Raw genomic sequence first — 21,048 nt, forward strand, 5'->3', positions numbered from 1 at the left:
TACGAATAAAACAAATGTAACCAAGATCAGAAGCAGTGTAGAAAATTGGGAAAAAATTTTGTAGACAGATTCTCAGATAAAGGCCTCATACCTCTAATATATAAAGAACTTTGTCAAATCTATAAGAATGCAAGTCATTCCCCAATTGATAGATGGTCAAAGGACATGAACAGGCAGCTTTCCAATGAAGAAATCAAAACAATTTATAGTCATATAAAATGGTCTAAATCATTATTGATTACAGAAATGAAAATTAAAACAATCTTGAGATGTCATTTTATATCTACCAGATTGGCTAAAATGATAGAAGGGGAAAGTGACAAATGTTGGAGAGGATAGGGAAAAATTGGGACACTGATTCATTGTTGGTAAAATTGTAAACTGATCCAACCATTTTGGAGAGCAATATGGAATTATACCCAGAGAGTTATTAAACTACCTATTCTATTTGATCCAGCAATACTACTACTTGGCCTATTTCTGAAGATAATTAGGGAAAAATGAAGAGAACTTATATGTTCTAAAATGTTTATAGCAGCTCTCTGTGTGGTAGCAAAGAACTGGAAATTGCAGGGATGCCCATCAATTGGGAAATGGCTGAACAAGTTATGGTATATGATTGTGATGGAATACTACTGTGCTATGAGAAATGATGAACTTAGTGATTTTAGAAAAAAAAACATATTTGATCCTTGGGGCAATAGGAAGCCACTGCAATTGATTGATTAAAGGAGGCAAATGGTTAGATCTGTGCTTGAGGAAACTCATTTTGGCAACAGTGTGTAGGATAGACTGGAGTGAGGAGAGACAGGAGGTCAGGAAGACCAATTAGAAACCTCTCTTGATAATCTAAGTTCATGCCTTCATCACCTCTCAATTAGATTATTGAAATAGCTTTCTAATTGGTCTTTCTGACCTCCTTTCTAGGTTAGAGCTGCAAGTGATACAGGTCTGTGGGTCCTGGTATCTTAACATTTATATAGCACCTACCCTGTGCCAGGCACTGTGCTACATGCTTCATAAATATTTTCTCATTTGATCCTCACAACAGCCCTGGGAGGTAGGTGTGATTATCATCTCCATTTTATAGTTGAGGAAATTGAGGCAAACAGAGGTTAAGTGACTTGTCTTGGGTCATACAGGTAGTAAGTGTCTGAGGCCAGATTTGAACTCAGGACTTCTTGACTCCAGGCCCAGTGCTCTATCCGCTGTGACACCAAGCTGTCATTATCAGTGTCATTGTCCTCAGGACGTGCCTCCTCCAAGCTCATTCTCTTCAGTTAGCAACAGCAGCATCCTGGGACTCAGCAGCGTGGAAAGCCCACCTAACTCCTAAGGGCTGGAGTTTTTATAGAAGGGAGCAATGCTGCCTGAAAGCCTAGCAGGATGCTTGACATCCAAGAGCCTTCAAGGGTGATTGATGAAGTTCTTGGGGCTGAGGGAGTTAAAACATCCAGGGGGTTTAGATACTAGTGTACTAATAACTAGACACTCGCAATTAACTGGTGTAAGTTATTAATGTCTGTGGTTTTACATGGAGGGGCAATGCCAAGATGGCTGGATTTGGAATAACAGAACCTGGGTTCAAATGCTGGATCTGCTAATTAATGCCTGTGTGGTCTGGGACATCTCTAGGCTTCTGTTTCCTCAAATGTAAATTGAAGGAGTCAGACTAGATGCCTTGGAAGGTCCCTTCCATCTCTAAATCTGTCATCCTATGATCTTCCAAGAAAGAAGCAATTGTTTTTACCCAGAGAACTTTGAGAATAAAGGAGTCACTTGGCATTGGTGGGCCCAATTGGGCCCTACAGAATTTACTGCAGCCTCTGTAAAATAAATCATCTCCTGGTGGCCAACCTTTTGGTGCCAATCCTCTTTGAAATTAACTAGGATGACTGAATGTGGTGGCACATGCCTGTTGTGTCAGCTAACGGGAAAGCTAGGGCTGGCAGATCTCCTGAGCTCAAGGAATTCTGAGCTGTTGTGGGCTATGCTGATCAGGTTTCCGTGCTTTGAGGCATTAATATGGTACCCCCCTGGGGCAGAGGGGTCAAGTTTGCCTAAGAAGAGGCAAATTGGCCCACATTGGAGATGGAACGTGTCAAAACTCCTGTGTTGATCAGTAGAGGGATTGAGCCCATGAGTAGCTTTTGTACCTTTGGCCTGGGCAAGATGGGGAGATGAGAGAGAGACAGAGAGAGAGAGAGAGAGAGAGAGAGAAGGAGAAGAAGAAGTAAAAGAAAGAGAAAGAAGATGAAGAAAGAGAAAGTGAAAGGAAGGAAGGAAAAAAGAGAAGAAAAGAAAGAGGGAAGATAAGAAAGAAGGCAAAAAGAGAAGGAAGGAGGGAAGGAAGGAAAGAGGAAGATGAAAAGGAAGAGAGAAGTCAAGCAAGAAGGAAGGGAGGAAGGAAGGGAGGGAGGAAGGAAGGAAGAAAAGAAGGAAGGAAGGAAGGAATCTAGGCTGGCCCTCAGATGACAAGAGTTTCTTTCTTAGTGTACCCTATCAAAATTTGTGCTCTGCAGCAAAAATTTCAAGAATCCATGGTCATCTTCCAACCTGGATAAGGGATCAGTGTAGGATTTTAATAGGGGACTAATTGTATTATTTTTCTTTTCATTAAAGCGGGCTTCCCAAAGGCAACTCGGTTTTGCAACATGACTGTTTATGGTGACATAATCTTAGAAAATGCTTCAAAAGTGAACTGTGATCAAACCCTGGAGAGTCTGGCGGCTCAGGTACATCTTATACCATATCTAATGGGTACCTTGGAAGATAGTTACCCCAGGCTCACAATGAGGACAAGTAAAGTTGGGTCACTCCATCACTGAACTTAGTTCCAGAGAAGGACCTTTGGAAGGGACGCTTTTTGTTTTCTTTCATGAAGATTTAACAGAGGCCCATTTAAATGTTGTAGGACTACACATCCTCCACAATAACACACCCTTTATCATAAGTGAAAATGACATGTTACAATGAAGGTGTCTAAAAATGATAGAATTGTAGAAGCAGAGAGTTGGCAGGAACTTGGAGGCCACCAAATCTAACCTCCTACTTCCATCACATATATCTATTAAGGGTAAGCTTGAGTCAGGCTGACACTCTTAGTTCAGATTTGATGTTGGCATTGGAAGGCAGGTAGGAAACAAGTATTTATTAAGTGCTTACTGTATACCAGACATTGTGCTCACATTAGGATTATAAATGCAAGCAAAAAAAATACAGTCCTTGCCACTTCCTTCTCTAGTTCATTTTACAGATGAGGAAACTGAGGTAAACAGAGTTAAGTGACTTGCCCCCAGGGTCACACAGCTAGAAAATGTCTGGGGCCAGATTTGAACTCAGGTCTTCTTGACTCAGGCCACTGCGCCACATAGCTGCCCCTCTTAGGTGACTAGGAAGTCATGTCAATATATCCAGAGGCTTCTAGGAAGCTGCATCAAGGGAGGCATGCCTTGAACCTTCTGTACCTCATGAGTAAATCAAGTCTAGGCTGTGCCACTTTTTAGAGGAAAAATTAGCCTAATTCATGTTGTAGAGGGAGTGGGGGAACCTTAGTAGATACCAATCCTAGCACAATATCATTTTCAAAGATGTTCAGGATTAGAGGGTATTCTACTCCTGTACTCAGTACTTAATTCCAGTGCTCTATAACCCTTATATTTTAATAGTTTGATGACCTGATTGACTGGTTTGTATGGGTATTCCCTCCATCAGCAGAAATCCCAACTTGCTTGTGCTTCCTTGTCCTCTGCTACTGTTGTCTTACTTCTTTTATATGATGGGAGTAGGGGGAAGGTCCACCAAACATGGAGGAATCTTCCTTTAAATATTGTTCTATTTCATGAGTGCCAGCAGAGGACTTGGGCAGTCCATTGTGGGGTCCAAAATTATCCAGTCCACAATAAAAGAAATTGAGGCAGAGCTCTGCACCAATAGCACTTAATTAAAGGGTCTATGGCCCCCTCTAATGAAGTGGACCTCAGATCTTCCTCATGATCTGAAATGCTCCCTTTCCTTAAAATCTTAGTTTTATAGTGTTTGCCACCCAGATGATATAGAAGAGGCAAAGCAAAACACAGTTGCATTGATTGATAGACCTATAGCTTGACCTTCCAGGAGAATCTTCAATTCATGCTTGTGATAAATGACCTGGTAGAGCATATCCAAATATGGGCAGAGTTGATGATCTTTTGTGGCCCCATGTTGGCAATAAATTGGGGGATAGATTCGAAGGCAGCTCCTGCAATGTGAAGATAAGGTCATCCATTGGTCAAGTACTCATTGGACCTGTTGGCCAAGTGCCATAGGGTCATTTCTCTAACAGAGGGATAACAAGGGTGAAGGTACAATAAAAAATAGCCAGGGGACTTTCATGCCATTGAGTCACCTCCACCACACTGGGCTTGGTCATTCATTTACTCAGCAGGCATTGGTTAAGCAAGTGGATTCACTAGATTGACTAACTATTATCAGTAGACAAGTACAAGAATAATAATCACTGCCCCTATGGAATCAAACTCAACTGAATCATACTAACCATGGGTCTAAATACATCATTTCCTGCACCATTCATTCTTTTTTTCTTCTTCCTTTGCATATCTGCTTGCTTTGAATCTCTGATACCATTTCATCATCCAGGGGTAGGGAACCTGCAGCCTCGAGGCCACATGTGGCCTTCTAGGCCCTTGGGTGCGACCTTTTGACAGAGTCCGAGTCTTACAGAACAAATCCTTTTATTAAGAGAATTTGTTCTGTGAAGTTTGGATTCAATCAAAGGGCTACACCTGAGGACCTAGAGGGCTTCATGTGGCCTCAAGGCCACAGATTCCCCACCCCTGAATAGGCCATCATCATTTCCAAGAATTTATCTTCTTTTTTCATACTAAATAATAATAATAGCTAGTATTTATATGGCACTTTAAGGTCAGTTAGGTGGTACAGTGGATAGAATGCTGAACCTGAAGTCAGGAAGACCCATCAAACCTGGCCACTGATACTTCCTAGCTGTTTGACCCCGGACAAGTTACTTAAACCTGTTTGCCTCAGTTTCCTCATCTGTAAAATGAACTGGAGAAGGAAATGACAATCTTTGATAAGAAAACCTCGAATGGGGTCATGGAGAGTTGGACACAACTGAAAAACAACTTAACAACAACTTAGGGGCAGCTAGGTGGTGCAGTAGGTAGAGCACCAGCCTTGAAGTCAGGAGGACCTGAGTTGAAATCTGAGCTCAGACCAAACATTTGACACTTAATAGCTGTGTGACCCTGGGCAAGTCACTTAACTCCAATTGCCCAAAATAAAAAAAAAATTAAAACAAATTAAAAAAACAACCACTTAATAACAACAACATATGGTCCTTTAAGGTTTATAAAGCACTTAACAAATATTATCTCGTTGGATCCTCACAACAGTCCTGGGAGGTAGGTGCTATTGTTATCTCCATCTTACAGTTGAGGAATCTGAAGCTGAGAGGTTGTGACTTGCCCAGAGTCCCACAGCTAGTAAGTGTCTGAAACAGAATTTAAACTCTCATCTAACTCCAAGCCCAAGACTCTATTGCAATGTGTAAGGCACTGTGATAAATAAATAAAACATAACTTTTGCCTCCAAGGAGCTTTCATGTCACCCTTTCCCCACTCCCAATCAGAAACCAGTAGTCTATTTAACCAGAATCAAACATTAATGGGGTAGAAGGAAAAATGGGGGGAGACAAAGAAAGAAAGAATAAGGAGAGTTGAAAGGAAAAGAATTGGGGAGTGATGGGCTACAATTAGCGACCTCCTTGGCACTGTGGCATAGGTTACCAGTCCTAGGCCCGGCCATTCCTTAAGGCAGTGGCATCTAGTCCCCTTAGCAGAGCTAGTGCTTGGTAAAATCAATACTTGCTCATCTTCTGCCTGGTGATAGAAATAAAATGGTTTAGCAGAAAGAACACTGAACTTGACCTCAGAACATTGCATTGGAGTTGGGGTTGGAGTCCCTTCCAGCTCCTTAAAAGCCCTCCCACTGACTTTGATCCCATAACTTCCAACCTTCTTCAGAACCTAGACCAAGCTGTCCTTTCCTCCTTTCCATGCATATCATTCTTGAAGCAGGAGATGAAGAGCTGGGCCTGGAGTCTCAGATTGCCTTATGTAAAGTCCTTAGCACAGTGCCTGGCACATAGTAGGTGCTGTAGAAATGCTTGTTTCCTCTCTTCCTTCCTTTCTCCCTCCCTTCCTTCCTTCCAACTACCTGAAAACAGTGTTCCCATTGAAGAACGATACTTCTTTGCCATCTACTATTTCCTCAACCCTTTGCAATGTGGTTTCCATCTCCATCACTCTACAGAAACTGCTCTTTTACTGGTCACCAATGACCTGTAGATGATTGCTAAATCCAGTAGCCTTTCTTTTCATTCTCTTCGTTCTTCTTGACTCTATGCAACATTTGACACAATTGATTGCTGCTTCCTGGCTACCATGAACCCACATTCTTTTGTTTTTTTTTCCTACTGCTCCAACTACTTCTTTTCATTCTCTTTCCCATCCCTTAAGATTCTCTTTCTGGTGTTGCCCAAGACTCTGCCCTCAACCCTCTTCCTTGTATCATCTCACTCACTCCCATGGCTTCAGCTATATTTTTTAAATTGTTTTTTTGGGGGGGAGAAGAAGACAGACCTTTGATTTCACTGGTGTGGTTTGCATATTGACTTAAAAAACCACAAATTAACATTATCTATAGAGAGAAATTGATATACTACTATATTAACAACTAGTTATTAATTTGTGAACCATCCTTCTTAAAAATTTCCATTAAGGCCCAACTCCTGAAAAGGTCAGTTAATCTCCAAAGGGCATGGCTGAGTGATAAGATTGCTCCTTGCCCTCAAGGCACATGCTAGGTTGGGCATTAGCTAAATTGGGCAGGACCTCATCCAACTGGGAAACTTAATTTCTGTTTAGAGTGTAGAGTATAGAGTATACACCAGTCTGGGGAAGCCTTTGCCTGGGGAAAGAAACCTCTGTCCTCGATCCCCTCCATCAGAATTTAGGGTGACCCAGCTTATAAAGGGGAAAACTAGCCAGAGAAGTCCAGATTGAAATGGCTTCCCTTGCCCATATATCACTGGAGGCTGCTAAGTCTCATGATCAAGCCACATTCTCAGCAGGAGAAGCTGAAGATTTTAGCCCACCTCCTCATTAAATGTGCACCAATCAGGGTTGAGTTTCACTTGTCAGGGAAGTTCCCTTTCAGAAGGGATTTAAGACATTGCAGAGTCTCCCTTGGCATCTTTGGTTACCAAGAGAAACCACTGACCATCAATTTATTGATTGCCAGGTAGCCTAAGTAATAAATTATTAATTATCCAGAACTCTGTCTCTCAGGGTTTCCATTTGTCTCACTATGTTGTATTGTATTTTTATTTATTTTGTTATACATTTCCCAATTACATTTTAATTTGGTTGAGCCCATGAGACAGTCTAGGAGTTTGATACATTTGGTGTAGGGAACCGCCAGATATCATTCACCAGTATCGATCAGCAACTTATTTGTACCTTATCGTTTTAGTGATTTGCCTGGATCTCTGAGGCATTAAATGACTTGCTATTAGTTTCAACTCTTAACTCTGTAAATTACTCCAAATTCCATCATCTCAGCTTTGACTTGACTCCTGAGCTACATACAGACCCACCTCTTTGCCTGCCTTATGGAACATTTCTCCCCGGAGGCCGACCACCTTAAATTCAATATGTTTAAAGCTGAGCTTAGTCCTTCCCCTAAATTTATTCTTCCTTCTTACTTCATTACACCTGTCATTCAATGAGCCTCCTATGTTCAAAATCTTGTTATTGTTTTTGGCTCATCCCTCTCCTTTATTTTTCCCATGCAGTCAGTTACCAAGCTCTACTGAGTCTATCTCCATAATATTGCTTGAATTTTTTCCCTTTATCTGTTTGTTCTGCCACTGCAATAAAATCCACATGGGCAATTGTTGTTGTTCAGTCATTTTTAGGCAAATCTGATTCTTTGAGACTTCATTCAGGTTTGTTTGTTTTTGTTTTTGTTTTTTGGCAAAGATGCTGGAGTGGTTTACCATTTCCTTCTCCAGCTCATTTTACAGATAGGGAAACTGAGGCAATCGACTTGTCCAAGGTCACAAAACTAGGAAGTATCTGAGGCTGGATTTGTACTCAGGAAAATGAGTCTTTCTAACTCCAGGCCTGGCAGTCTATCCACTACTCCATTTAGCTGCCCCAATATGGGCAATTAGAGACCTCCAAAAAGGTCTACATACCTCTATGCTTTCCAAGACTCCCCTTCATATAGTGGTCAGATTTTCATAAATTGGGCATACCACTTACCTGCTCAAAACCCCACAATGGCCCATTATTGCCCATTGAATGAAGTTCAGAATCGTTTGCTTGGCATCCAAAGCTCTCCACAATCTGTTAGCACCCTACAGATTCCCAATGGACATTGAAGCACTGTGCTGAGAGACCCAAGATGGATAGATTCCAGCTAACCCCAAAGGTTGCCCTTGTGATAAGAATCCTAGAATCTCATGTGTTATCTAGTATGACTCCTACTTGAATAGGAAGCCTTGTACTACCCACAATAAAAGCAGCCCTGCAGTCTTTCCTAGGATTGGGAAAATCACCACCTCCTAACTCAGTAGTCTGTTCCACTGGGAAATGGGGGTGAAGGGAAGATATGTGTAATGCAGAATGGCCTCTGTGACTAAAAGCATATCCTCCATCCAGATGCATTCCTTTGGATTAGACAATACCCAATTTACCTGTGTCTTCCTATAAAATACACACATGCTGGAGGTATTGAAACTCTGCCTCAGAAGAAAGAGCATGTAACTTTAGGTTATAAGACCCAGATTCCTGTCTCAGTTCTGTCATTGGTTAGCTGTGTGACCATGTGAAACTTGCTTTGCCTTTGTTTTTCCATCTTTGAAAATGAAGAGATTGATCCAGACCATCGATTTAGTGCTGGAACGACCTTAAGACTATCTAGTCCAGTGGTAGGGAACCTGCGGCCTGGAGGCCACATGTGGCTCTCTAGGTCCTCAAGTGTGACTCTTTGACTGAATCCAAACTTCACAGAACAAATCTCCTTAATTAAAGGATTTGTTCTGTAAAACTTAGACTCAGTCAAAAGGCCACATCCAAGGTTCTCCACCCCTGGTCTAGTCCAATCAGTTAATTTTATAATTACGGAAACTGAGACCCAGAGAGTAACTTCCTTAAGATCTCAAAAGTAGTAAGTCTTAGGGATAGAATTCAAACTCAGGACCCAGATCTAGCATTCTTTCTATTATATCATGATCCCTAAGATCAAGAATCTAGATAATCACAAATTTTGAGCTCAGAGGTAGAACTGGTAGTCATAATTCCTAAATTCTAAGACTTGGAGTCACTGACACCTTTAAGTCAAACTTGCAGTCAAGCATTCATTAAGCACTTGCTAGGCACTGTACTAAGTGAAGGGAATATAAATACAAGCAGAAGGAAAGACAGTGCCTGCTCTCAAGGAGCTTATATTCTTTTTTTTTTCCTTTGCCTTTTGGTGAGGCAATCAGGGTTAAATGACTTGCCCAGGGTCACATAGCTAGCAAGCAAATGTTGAGTGTCGGAGGCTGGATTCGGCCTTGTTTTTTGAAACTGTGCTGCCATCTAGCTGGAATTAAAGAACATGGATGCTTACATTCAACTTCATTAAATAATCTATTTTATTGACGTCCTTTTATCTGCAGACTGCATTACAGAGCTGAAGGGAGTTTTCAAAGGTCTTCTAGTCCAACTTCCCAACTTCCAGAACTATCCTATTTTTGAAAAGTCCCAAAACGTTGGGAAAAGTTTCTAATTTGTGTGTGTTTTGCCAACTTTAACCTTTGGGAGGCAGCATAGTATTATAAAAAGATTGCTGGATTTGAAGAGGATAGTGGGTTTAAATCCCAGCTCTATCACTTATCACCTGTGTAATCTTGCACAATCTTCACTACTTAACCTATCTGGGCCTCAGTTTCCTTATCTGTAATGAATGGATTGAACTAGATAATCCTTAAGGTCTTTTCCAGTTTAAAAATCCATGATCCTAGGACCAATCAATCAATCAATAAACATGCATTAAACACCTGCTGTGTATCAGATGAAGCAGCCAGGTGGCACAAGTGGATACAGCGCCAGGCCTGGTGTTAGGAGGACCTGAGTTCAAATCTGGTCTCAGATACTTCCTAGCTCTGTGACCCTAGGCAGGTCACTTAATCCTGTTTGCCTCAGTTTCTTCATCTGTAAAATGAGCCAGAGAAGGGAATGGCAAACCATTCCAGTATTTCTGTCAAGAAAACCCTGAATGGGATCATCATTTGGACACAACTGAAAAAGGACTGAGCAACAGCAACATGTGCCAGGCACTGTGCACTGGGGATACAAAAAGAGGCAAAAGATAGTCCTGGCTTCAAGGAGTTCACAATCTAACGGAAGGAGACAGCAAATAAACAAATACATCCAAACAAGCTACACAGATAAGAAAAATGGAAAATAATTGAGAGGGAAGATATTAGAATAAAGAGGGGTTGGGAAAGGCTTCCTGTAGAAAATGGGATTTTATCTAGAATTTAAAGAAAGCCAAAGGAAGCCAGTAGATGGAGATGAGGAGGGAGAACATTCCAGGCATGGGGGAGAGTCAGAGAAAATTCCAGGAGCCAAGAGATGGCATGTCTTGTTTGTGCCTGGCACATAGTAGGCACTTACTGAGATTGATCGATTGATTAGAACAGTGAGGAATACTGGAGTATTTGGTGGTAAAAAGCAGCCTCAAGCAAACCTATTCTTCAAAAGATTGTGTGCTATATATACATAACTGTGTGAAATAGGGAAAATTTTTGTTTCATTTTGTTTTAAACAGGTGGAAAATATTACAGAAAATTCTTTGGAGATTTCTTCTGAAACCCTGCTTTTAACCTCCGACGCAAACATGCTGACTGCTCAGGACATCTCATTTGCTACCACTGTGGTGCAACAGATTTTTAACACATCCAGGAATGCAGTACCTGAGGTACTGCAAGCAGAAATAGAACAGACATCTTGTTCCATGATCTATGACTGGGGAAGGTTTATGTCACTGAAAATGTGTTTTTATTTTGCTAAATATGTGACCCAACCCACATATTCTCCCCTTTGCCTTAGCTATCAAAATAGAGCATCAAATACATTGCCCAGGTACCATCATCTCTATTCGAGTACTTAACAGCAGTCCTCTGTCCCTTGGCCTCTGGAAACCCTTTCTGATTCCCCCAGGTATTAGCACTCTTGGCCTTGTAAAGCTGCTTTCTCCTAATTACTATTATGTGAGTTTGTGTGTATACAGATAGTCAGTCAGTCAATAAATATTTGTTAAGTACTTACTATGCGCCAGACACTGTATTAAGTGCTGAGGTACAAAGAAAGGCAAAAGACAGTTTCCAGTCTTGAGAAGCTTACAATCTTATAGGGGGGACACCACACCATCAACTATGTAAAAAGAGGATATATACAGGACAAACAGGAAATAATCAACAAAGGCAAGACCCTGGAAATAAGGTGGATCTGAAAATGTTTCCTATAGAGGCTGAGATTTAATCTGGAACTGAAAGGAGCCTGGGAAGTCAGGAGAGAGGGGGTAAACTAGACACAGGTGAATGAAAATGCCAGATTCGGGAGGTGGAATGTCTCATTCAAGGAACAGCAAGGAGGCTAATGTCACTGGATGGCAGAATATGTGGGGGTGGGATAGGGATGTAAGGTGCTAGAAAACTAGGAAAGTAAGGTTTTTATTTGACATAGAGGTGCTAAAAAGCCACTAGACTTCATGTATTTATACATAGTATATGTGTATATTATATATATATATGTATATATAAAACTATCTTTTACATAGTACTTTAAGGTTTGCAAAATGCTTTACAAATATTATCTCATTTGATCCTCAAAACAACTCTGGGAATTAAGTGCTATTATTATGTCCACTTTATAGATGAGGAAACTGAGGCAGAGGGAGTTTAAGCGACTTGCTCAGGGTCACATAGCTAGTAAGCGTCTGAGACTGGAGTTGAACTCATGTCTTGCTGATTCCAGGTCTAGCTCTCTATTCACTGTGAGACAGAGTTGCCTCTGTACAGTATAGCATAGTTAGATGATAGTTGATGAAAAGCATATATATCTATGTTTGTATATATGAAGGTATGTATGTGTATCCTTAAATCACCACCTCCCCTCCCCCTTCCAGAACTTACTTATAAATTCTCTGAAGATACTATAAGCTGCTACTGACCAGTTGACAGAGACATGAGGGACTCACTGCAGATTAAGAAATATATATTTTGGATGTGGCTAATATGAAAATTTGTTTTGCTTGACTATACATGTTGTAACGATTTTTTTTTTGATTTTTCAATGAGAGGAGTAGAATAGAGAGAAGGAACTTCATAAAAATAAAATGAAATTTAATTTAAAAAACAAAGAGATTGTAAGTTCCTTGAGGACAGAGTCTGTTTCATTGAATTTGGGCTTTGTGGCCTCATTGTCTAATGGCAGCTAGGTGGCATCAGGTCTGAAGTCAAGAAAACTCATCTTCCTGAGTTCAAATCTGGCCTCAGACACTTATTAGCTATATGACCCTGGGCAAGTCACTTAATCCTGTTTGCCTCAGTTTCCTCATTTGTAAAATGAGCTGGAGAAGGAAATGGTGAACCACTCCAGTATCTTTGCCATGTAAAGCTCAAATAAGGTCATGAAGAGTCAGGACATGACTGAACAACAAGAAGTTCCCATTGTCTAGCACACAGTAGGTAATTAATAAATGCTTATTGAACTATGTAATTATTTTAAATACATTTTTACTGATATCTTCTATTTCTTACATCATCATAATTATCCTAAATATCTTTTCCCTTTCCAGAGAACCATCCCACATAACAAACAGTATTTTTTAGAGGAAAAAACATCAGCACAACTGATCAATACATGTGCAATGTGTGTTTACTTCTAAAGTTATGAGGTTTACATTAATGTTTTCTTCCATCTGTCTCTAATAATTTTTTTCAAGTTATGATTTTTTTCCTCTTCTGCTGTAAACACAGTATTATGTTCCTTCAGTTACTTTTCATTAATCTTTCTTAAGGTGGTCCTGTTCCCATTGACTTTCTTTCCCTCACCTCTGATCCTCTCCTTTCATTTGTTGACCCTTTTCCTTTGGACTTTTGCTTATTAGTTTCTTTTTTTTTTCTTTTTTTAATCTGGTCATATAATATCTGCTTTTCTTTTTTCTTCTCAGTTAAGTAGATTCCCCTTTCCTCTTCTTCCCTTCAATTAGTTCTGCTTATTAATTTTTAAAATTTCATTTTTTTTGCTCCTCTTTCCACAAAGGATTTGTCTCATTATTTTCATTATCTATCCTCTCTGTCTACTCTAGACCCTCATTCTCTGATTGATGACCCTTATAATTATCTGGTCTCTTTTTTTCCTCTGGATTCCTCATGCACTTAAAGCTTCTAAGAGATCAATTCTTGGTTTTCCCTTCCAGGCAGTTTCTGCCACTGCCTTACAGAGCAATAGATTCCTCTTTTCCATTGCACTTCACTCCCAGAACATCACCAATTATTGCAGGTGTCAGAGAGGACACTGCTCATGGTAGGAGCCCTCTCCCACCACATCCCTGATTATGTAGCCCACCAGTCATCTGTACCCTCACCTGGTTACTTTTATTCCCCCATTTTGCCTCAAAATCTCCTCCTTGGGTTCATTGTCTCCCACTTCCCCAGGTACCAGTTGCCCCCAGGAATTCCAAATAGCTCTCTTCTGAGGTAGAAGGAATAAGTATTTCAAGCACCAAATCTTCCAGGCCACACCCAGTGCAAAGTCTCCACCTCCCTTCATGGACCATTTCTCTTCACTCATAGGAGAGTTAATCAATTAAATCCCCTTCCACCTTCAAAGCAAGGAACTTTCTTACCTTTTCTTAATCCTTGCTCTTCACTTCTGCCCTTATAGGCCCTTCTCTTTCTTAGACCACAGGGGTCACCTTCCCCTCAATACTAGTCCTTGATTTAACCATGGCATATCACATATTCCCCTCTCCCCCTTTTGTGTACCCTCCCACATTGTGATGTTACCCCACAAAAAAGCATTGATTCACCTGTGAGCAGAGTGGTGCCAGGTTCTGTCCATAATGCCCCTCTCTGCTTCTTTACTGTTACTTCTACCAGATTTCTGTATTTACACCTGTCTTCTCATATACATTTAGAAAGAAGTTTCTTAGTCTCTCTAATGTTCGTTGAATGATCAATTGATTCTATGAACTTTTGGTCCTTTCTCTTTATCAGGCAAAGAAAATTGCAGTAGCCACAGTAAGCCAACTTCTAGATGCCAAAGAAGATGTTTTCCAAGCTGCTGGCAGCTTTGGAAGGTAAGCATAGTTGCAATTTAGAAATAAAACAATGGTGCACAATTCATTCATTCATTCTTTATTAATTCATGTATTTATTTGTTTATTATCAATATTAAAACATTAACAAAAATTGCTTTATTTCTCCCATAGATTCATGAAATTGGTTGGAGTAGTGAACTATAGATTGAAAGCCTTGGTTTCCAATTGGTTTTCTATCACGTACAATTGGCTTTGTGGTCCCAGAGGAGCAAACCTATATGCTTATAGAGGCAAACATTGTCCTTGTAACTCTGGCGGTCTAGAGATTATGTAAACTGATTCTAGTTCTGACCTTGCAAGCTCTACTAGACTTGTACAACTGGAAGGACCAAAGACTGGAGATGAGTGACTCCATCCCCTTTTTATTCCCCACTTTGTTGCCATGACAGCAGCATCACAGATCTAGATCTGGAACAGACCTCAGAAGCAATCTTATCCAAATACTGTATTTTACAGATGTGGAAATTGAAGTCCCCCCAGGTGGCTTATCCAAGGTCACACATGTAGTCAATATCAGAGGTGGGGTTTGAACTCAGGTCCTTTGATTCTAGATCTAGTGTTCTTTTCACTATGTTATGCTACCTCCTATCCAAATCATTCACTGCAGTGATGATTGGTTAGTCTGCAAGGTATTCCCCTCCCCCCAACTCCCCCATCTGAAGCTTCAGGCCCCTGTACTGACCTCACATTAGCTGTGTTTAGCACTTGCAAAAATCCCTAGGCCAGTGTGAAAAGGCATGCTCCTTCCTCTATTTCTTCTATATTCTTTAATAGGTTTTATTCATCCTTAATATATAGGATCATAGGATTATGGATTTATAGCTAGAAGATAGCTTCAAGGTATGTACCAGCTACATAACAGAATATAACTCTGTATAGGGGCTACCCAGAAAATCATATGACCACAGATATGGAACTGAAAGAGACCCCAGAGACCCCTTAATCAAAACCACAATGGAATACAGCATGACATTAGGGACTAAGTGCTCAGTAGACAATGAAATTCTAAGAAAAAAATACAAATAATCCATCCACAATTCCAAGCAAAGATTCACTTAATAAGTCTGTCCCTGGCTTAAGTATGTGACCTAGCTATACATGTCCGTAGCTAGTACGTGACATCTCTATACTTTGAGATGGTATCCAAATTTTAAGTCACACTATCGTTTCTACTTTATTTATTTTCACTTCATTCACTTTATATTCACACACCTTATCGTTTCCATCTGTTATTGTACCACAATGTTTTATGGTAAATTCCCATTTAAATCCCCCTAGAAGGTACTATGCTATTTTGGAGGATTGAATGAAAAAGTTGGGAAAGAGGAGAAAAATGTGAGGTCTTCTTCTCTTTCCTCTGAATCCTATCCCCCCCTTCCTCACGGAGGATATGGGTATGAAGGAGTCCAGGAAAACAGGGAGAAAGTGTTGATATGGAGATAAAACTGGCAGATGGCACTATTAGCCTTAGGTTGACTAAGGTGAGGGACACAATGCTGACTGTGAAGGTTCAAGAATTGTGGTAACACTGATTGGAGCCACAAAATTGTATCAAAAAATTAAGGCATTAGGAAAGGATAAGTACGGGATGCTTTATGCTTCTAACAGGGAGTGGGTTGATAAAATCTCCATAGAGTGGGCTGGGGTCCTTTCAGCCATATGAGTTTGATTTGTGTTGATGCCTCACAGACTCAGCCCAGAGCAGCATTCTCTACATGAAGTTGAATTCTTTGTCTGGAACTGGCAGAACCAAAATCTTGCACTGGCAGAACATACAATGATTCGGCCCTTGGGTGCCATCCAAAACTGAAGGACAAAAAAAGAAATTCTACTGACCAGGTTGAGGCAGAGGGTAAATTTGAGATCATGAGAAACCCTTTATTCAACTTGTTTTTCCATATAAAACTCTTCCACAAAATTCCCTGTCTCCCACACAATGCTCAGCAGGAGGCATTGGAAAAGCCTAGGTGCTGGGGGATGGCACCTCATCTTTTCCTTCATCATGTCATCCAGAATTTCCAAAATCACTTTCCTTCATCCAAAATTCTACTCTCTCCTCCCTTTGGGTCCAGCACTGCTTCTTTAATGTCAGATTTGGAGAATCAGTCTATTAATAAGAGAGACATTTCTGGGCTCAGAGAGACTATTTGATTGGAGAGTGACAGAGCAGAAGTGAAATGTGATGTATTTAATTAGCAGTATTGCACAACTGTTCTATGTTCTGATGAAGCTGAAAATATTAATAACTAATATAAAATAATATCAATTACCTATTAACATTAATAACAAATGATTAGTATATTAATAGCTAATATTTACATAGTGCTTTAAGGACTTTACATATATTATTTCATTTGATCCTCACAATAGCCTGTGAGGTAGGTGCTATTAATATCTCCATTTTATAGATGAGAAAACTGAGGTACAGAGAAGTTAAATGATCTGCTCAGGGTTATACAGCTTAGGAAGTATCTGAGAGGGTATTGGAACCCAGGAGTTCCCAATTCCTTCAGTACTCTAACCACTGTGCCACCTAGAAACCTCAACTGATTATAATTGTATTTCCAAATTAAATTGCTAAATCAATATTAATCCTGTTAATATGAACATCAAAATTTTTCCATTAACATTCTTTTGTTCAGTGTACAATAATGACAACAATAATACTTAGCATTTATATAGTATATTAAGGTTTGCAAAGCATTTTACAATTATTATCTTATTTGATCCCCACAACAACCATAGGAGGTAAGTGCTATTATTATCCCCATTTTACAAATAAGCAAACTGAGGGAGACAGTGGTCAAATGACTTGCCCAGAGTTACCCAGCTAGTAAGGTCTTCCTGCCTCCAGGTCCAGGACTCTATCCACTTTGGAACCTTTCTGACTAAAAGCCTTGCCATTTCTCATAAGGGAAGATTAGCACAAATCTTTCCCCGCTGCTAGGAAAAAAATGTTCAAAGTGCAGGACCTATTGATGGTGAGTTATCATTTTCTTTAATTATGAAGCCCAGCACAGTCATCATAAGTTTCTTTTGGGAGACTCATTAGTCAGTCACCATAATATGGTCTACAAATCCTCTTCAAGAGGCCCAATAACACATTCTGTTTTCATCCATTTATTTACCCCCAAAATGAAGCTTCATTCTACTTTCCATATTGAGCCATGGACTCTAGTTCCTGGAAGACCCTATCCTCTCCTCACCTTCCCACTCTAGGTTCTTCTGTTTTAGAGTGAGACTTTGGAGTGAGACTTCAGTCAAGAAAGCAAATTTGCGTGATGTCATTGTTGTTCAGTTGTTTCAGTCATGTCTGACTCTTCACAATCCCATTTGGGGTTTTCTTGGCAAAAATACTGGAGTGGTTTGCCATTTCTTTTTACAGCTCATTTTATGGATGAGGAAACAGAGGCAAACAAGGTTAAGTGACTTCCCCAGGGTCACACAGCTAATAAATATCTGAAGCTGGATTTGAACTCATAAAGATGAATCTTCCTGACTCTGAGCCTGGCGTTATATCCACTGAGCCACCTGGCTGCCCCAAATTGGCATGGTACCAATGTGTGTTTTAGGTGGTCTTGTTCACACTGTTGTCATGTGAAGTTTTTTGTTGTTCTGATCCCACAAGCTACTTAAGAATATGAGCCAAAGGAGCATAACATCATCAAGTTAGATCTGGAAGGGGCCTCAGAAGCCATCTAAGACAATCTCTTCATTTTATAGTTGAGGAGAATGAGGCCTAGAAGGTTAAATGACCTGCCCAAGGTCACACAAATAAAGAATGGCAAGGGCCAGGATTTAGACTCAGTTCCAGTGAATCCAAGCTCAGTCCTCTAAGTTCAGTATTCTTTTTCTTATACACTGCTGCTTTGTCTAAGTGACTTGTTGAAGGCTACATAGGTAGTAAGTAGCAGTGGGATTTGAACTCAGATCCCATGTCTCCAAATCTAACTACTAACTCCAAATTTTCTACTGCAATAGAGCCTATCCCAAGTGTCTTTCAATTTTTAAGCTAGATGTAAACATTTAAAGGAGGCAGCTAGATGGTGCAGTGCATAGAGTGCCAGACCTAGAGTCAGGAAGACGTGAGTTTAAATCCAGCCTCAGATTCTTACTGAGGGACCCTGGGCAAGTCACTCAACCCTGTTTGCTTCAGTTTCCTCTTCTGTAAAATGACCTGGAGAAGGAAAGGGCAATGGTATCTTAGCTGAGAAAACCCCAAATGGGGTCATGAAAAGTTGGACATGACTGAATAACAACAGCAAACATTTCAAATATTTTTATTAATGTCTTTTGTTTTTATATCACTTTCATATTCCTTTCATTCTCTGATCAGCAAGCCACCCTTTAGAATAAAGCTTTAAAAAGAAAGAGAAAAAACCCAAGTTATCAAAACCAATCAATCCATCATATATGGCTGACAGTGTAACAGTCTATTATAATAATTAGCTCATTTGAAGCCTAGGGAACAATAAGTGGTCCCTAAAATGCACTTGGTTCCTTCCTCTTCTGCTTTGGGGAGGGTTTTTTTAGATGAAAAGTTCTGAATTCATATACAATCATTCTGAGCCCCCAGTTTAGAAAATTCCTTGTAACTAGACAGAGGTGGGGTTATCTGCCTAACTTTACATTTATATCTATCTCTAGTTCATTCTTGACCTCCTTCTGGTTGAAGTAAAATTCGGTTTACTCAACATTTTGGGATTATAGTAGTGTCTGTGGATAGACAGACAGGCTTCAGGAGGGGGAATTGAGGAAAGAGCTGACCTTTTCTTAGGACTTCCCTCCACTTAGGTCTTTCACTCCAAGATGCCTCTACAGCCAGAGATACTCCTTAATGTCTTCCCTGTGGTCCTCAGAAGTATGTTGGAAATGTCATGTTTGCAAGACCCCTTTCAGGTCCACACATCATTCACAATTTCTTCTCTCCCCTATTTCTGAGACACCTTCTTGCTTTTATATAAATTGCTTAAAGCAGGACCTATTCTCTCACACAATGGCTTTGATTGATTCAAGGAGATGTACTACCCCAGTTCACACTCATTTCTGATTGTTTGACTCAACAGAAAAGTGTTCTCACCTAGACAAGGCACCCGAAGCCAAAATGGGGGTGGTTTGGCATCACTCTTACAATTGTACCACCTCAGAAAAGAAGAGAGGGGGTGTGCATTTTGCATCTCCTTTTTTAGGATCAAACTTGGTCTTTCTAATTACACAGTATTCAGTTTTGGTGGTTTTGGTTATTTATTTGATTATTTCTGCTTACTTTGTGGTAGTCATTGAGTATGTCATTTTCCTGGTTCTGGTCATTTTACTCTGCAACAGTTCACATAAATCTTTCCACGCTTCTCTGAATTTTTCGTATTTGTTGTTTCTCACAGTACAATTATATCTTAATAGATTCATGTACCACAGTTTCTTCAGCTATTCCCCAATGTATGGGCATTGACTTTGTTTTCTAGTTCTACCATAAGAAAGTGGTGCTGTGAATATTCTGGTTTGTGAAACCTTTCCTTTTTTTTCTTTGACCTCCTTAACCTATCTACTTAGAAGTGGAATTTCTTGGTCAAAAAGGCAATAGGCATATCACCAATATATTTCTATGGACTGTAGAGTAAAAGTCACATATATAATTTCATGAGGAGATCTAAAGAATAGTCTCTCTTCTATCAATGTAGCCTCACTACAGAATTGGAGAATTATTCCTTGTCTTTGATGAATGAGTCTCTATTCTACCCCAACATTGCCATCCAGTCTGTTGCACTACCTACAGAAGATACTCCACAGCCGGTAACTGTTCTTTTTTCTGTCCAAAGAGGTAAGTGATTTTTCTTTACTTACTAACACTAATATCATTTATCAAAATGCTTGTTAACAACAGTGACTTATTTTCTCTTTATTAACATTTTTTTGGTGGGTGGGTGGGATGGTGTCAAATTTTCCTTTTCCACAGGAGCTAATGACATTCTGGATTCACAACAAACATATATAGAAATAAATGAGAAGGAGCTGAAACCAGAGGACAAAACAGAACTGCAGATTCTAATCAATACCACACAAAGTAGGTCTTTGACTCTTCCTTTTTTAAAAAATAAAGTTACCTGAATTATGTTGAGAACAAAAAGCCTTCTCTTGAGGGTGATACAATACTTCTTTGCCCACTGAGTAATTTGTGATTGCATATGACCAAGTTCTGAAATATTTTGGAAATGAGAGTTTTCAAAATCCTGTAGCCCAGAGAAATGATATTCATCAATTTTGCTAACTTTTGAACACTTTCAAAAGTATGGCAAAACAAGAAAAAGAAAGATATAAAGAACTCAAGCCATGGGATCCAATCTGCCTTCATCTCAAAAGGTGGCCAGTACAGACATAGATAGAGAGATAACAAATAGGAAAAAGGAAAGAATGAAGGTAAAAAGGGAAGAAAGAAGGAAGGAAGGGAAAGGAAGGAGGGAGGAAGAAGGGAAAGAGGAATGAAGGAAAGAAAAAAGAAGGAAAGGAAGGAGGGAGGAAGAAAGGAAGGAAGAGAGAGAAGGAATAAGGAAAGAATAAAAGAAGGGAGAAAGAAGAAGGGAGGTAGTAAGG

The 21,048-nt window shown here is 39.9% G+C and overlaps 1 protein-coding gene across 1 annotated transcript in view; it reads left to right on the forward strand.

Annotated features, from left to right (window-relative positions):
* The window catches only part of ADGRG7 (adhesion G protein-coupled receptor G7), a 98,164-nt gene that overhangs the window by 41,479 nt on the left and 35,637 nt on the right, over positions 1-21,048 (forward strand). The window contains exons 4-8 of the mRNA XM_027866521.1: positions 2,623-2,735; positions 10,903-11,052; positions 14,357-14,439; positions 20,139-20,278; positions 20,414-20,521. Coding sequence (XP_027722322.1) covers positions 2,623-2,735; positions 10,903-11,052; positions 14,357-14,439; positions 20,139-20,278; positions 20,414-20,521 — 594 coding nt within the window. The remainder of the gene's footprint in view (positions 1-2,622; positions 2,736-10,902; positions 11,053-14,356; positions 14,440-20,138; positions 20,279-20,413; positions 20,522-21,048) is intronic.

The sequence above is a fragment of the Vombatus ursinus genome, unplaced genomic scaffold, assembly GCF_900497805.2.
Source record: "Vombatus ursinus unplaced genomic scaffold, bare-nosed wombat genome assembly UNPS02001419.1, whole genome shotgun sequence".
Classification (NCBI taxonomy): Eukaryota; Metazoa; Chordata; class Mammalia; order Diprotodontia; family Vombatidae; genus Vombatus; species Vombatus ursinus.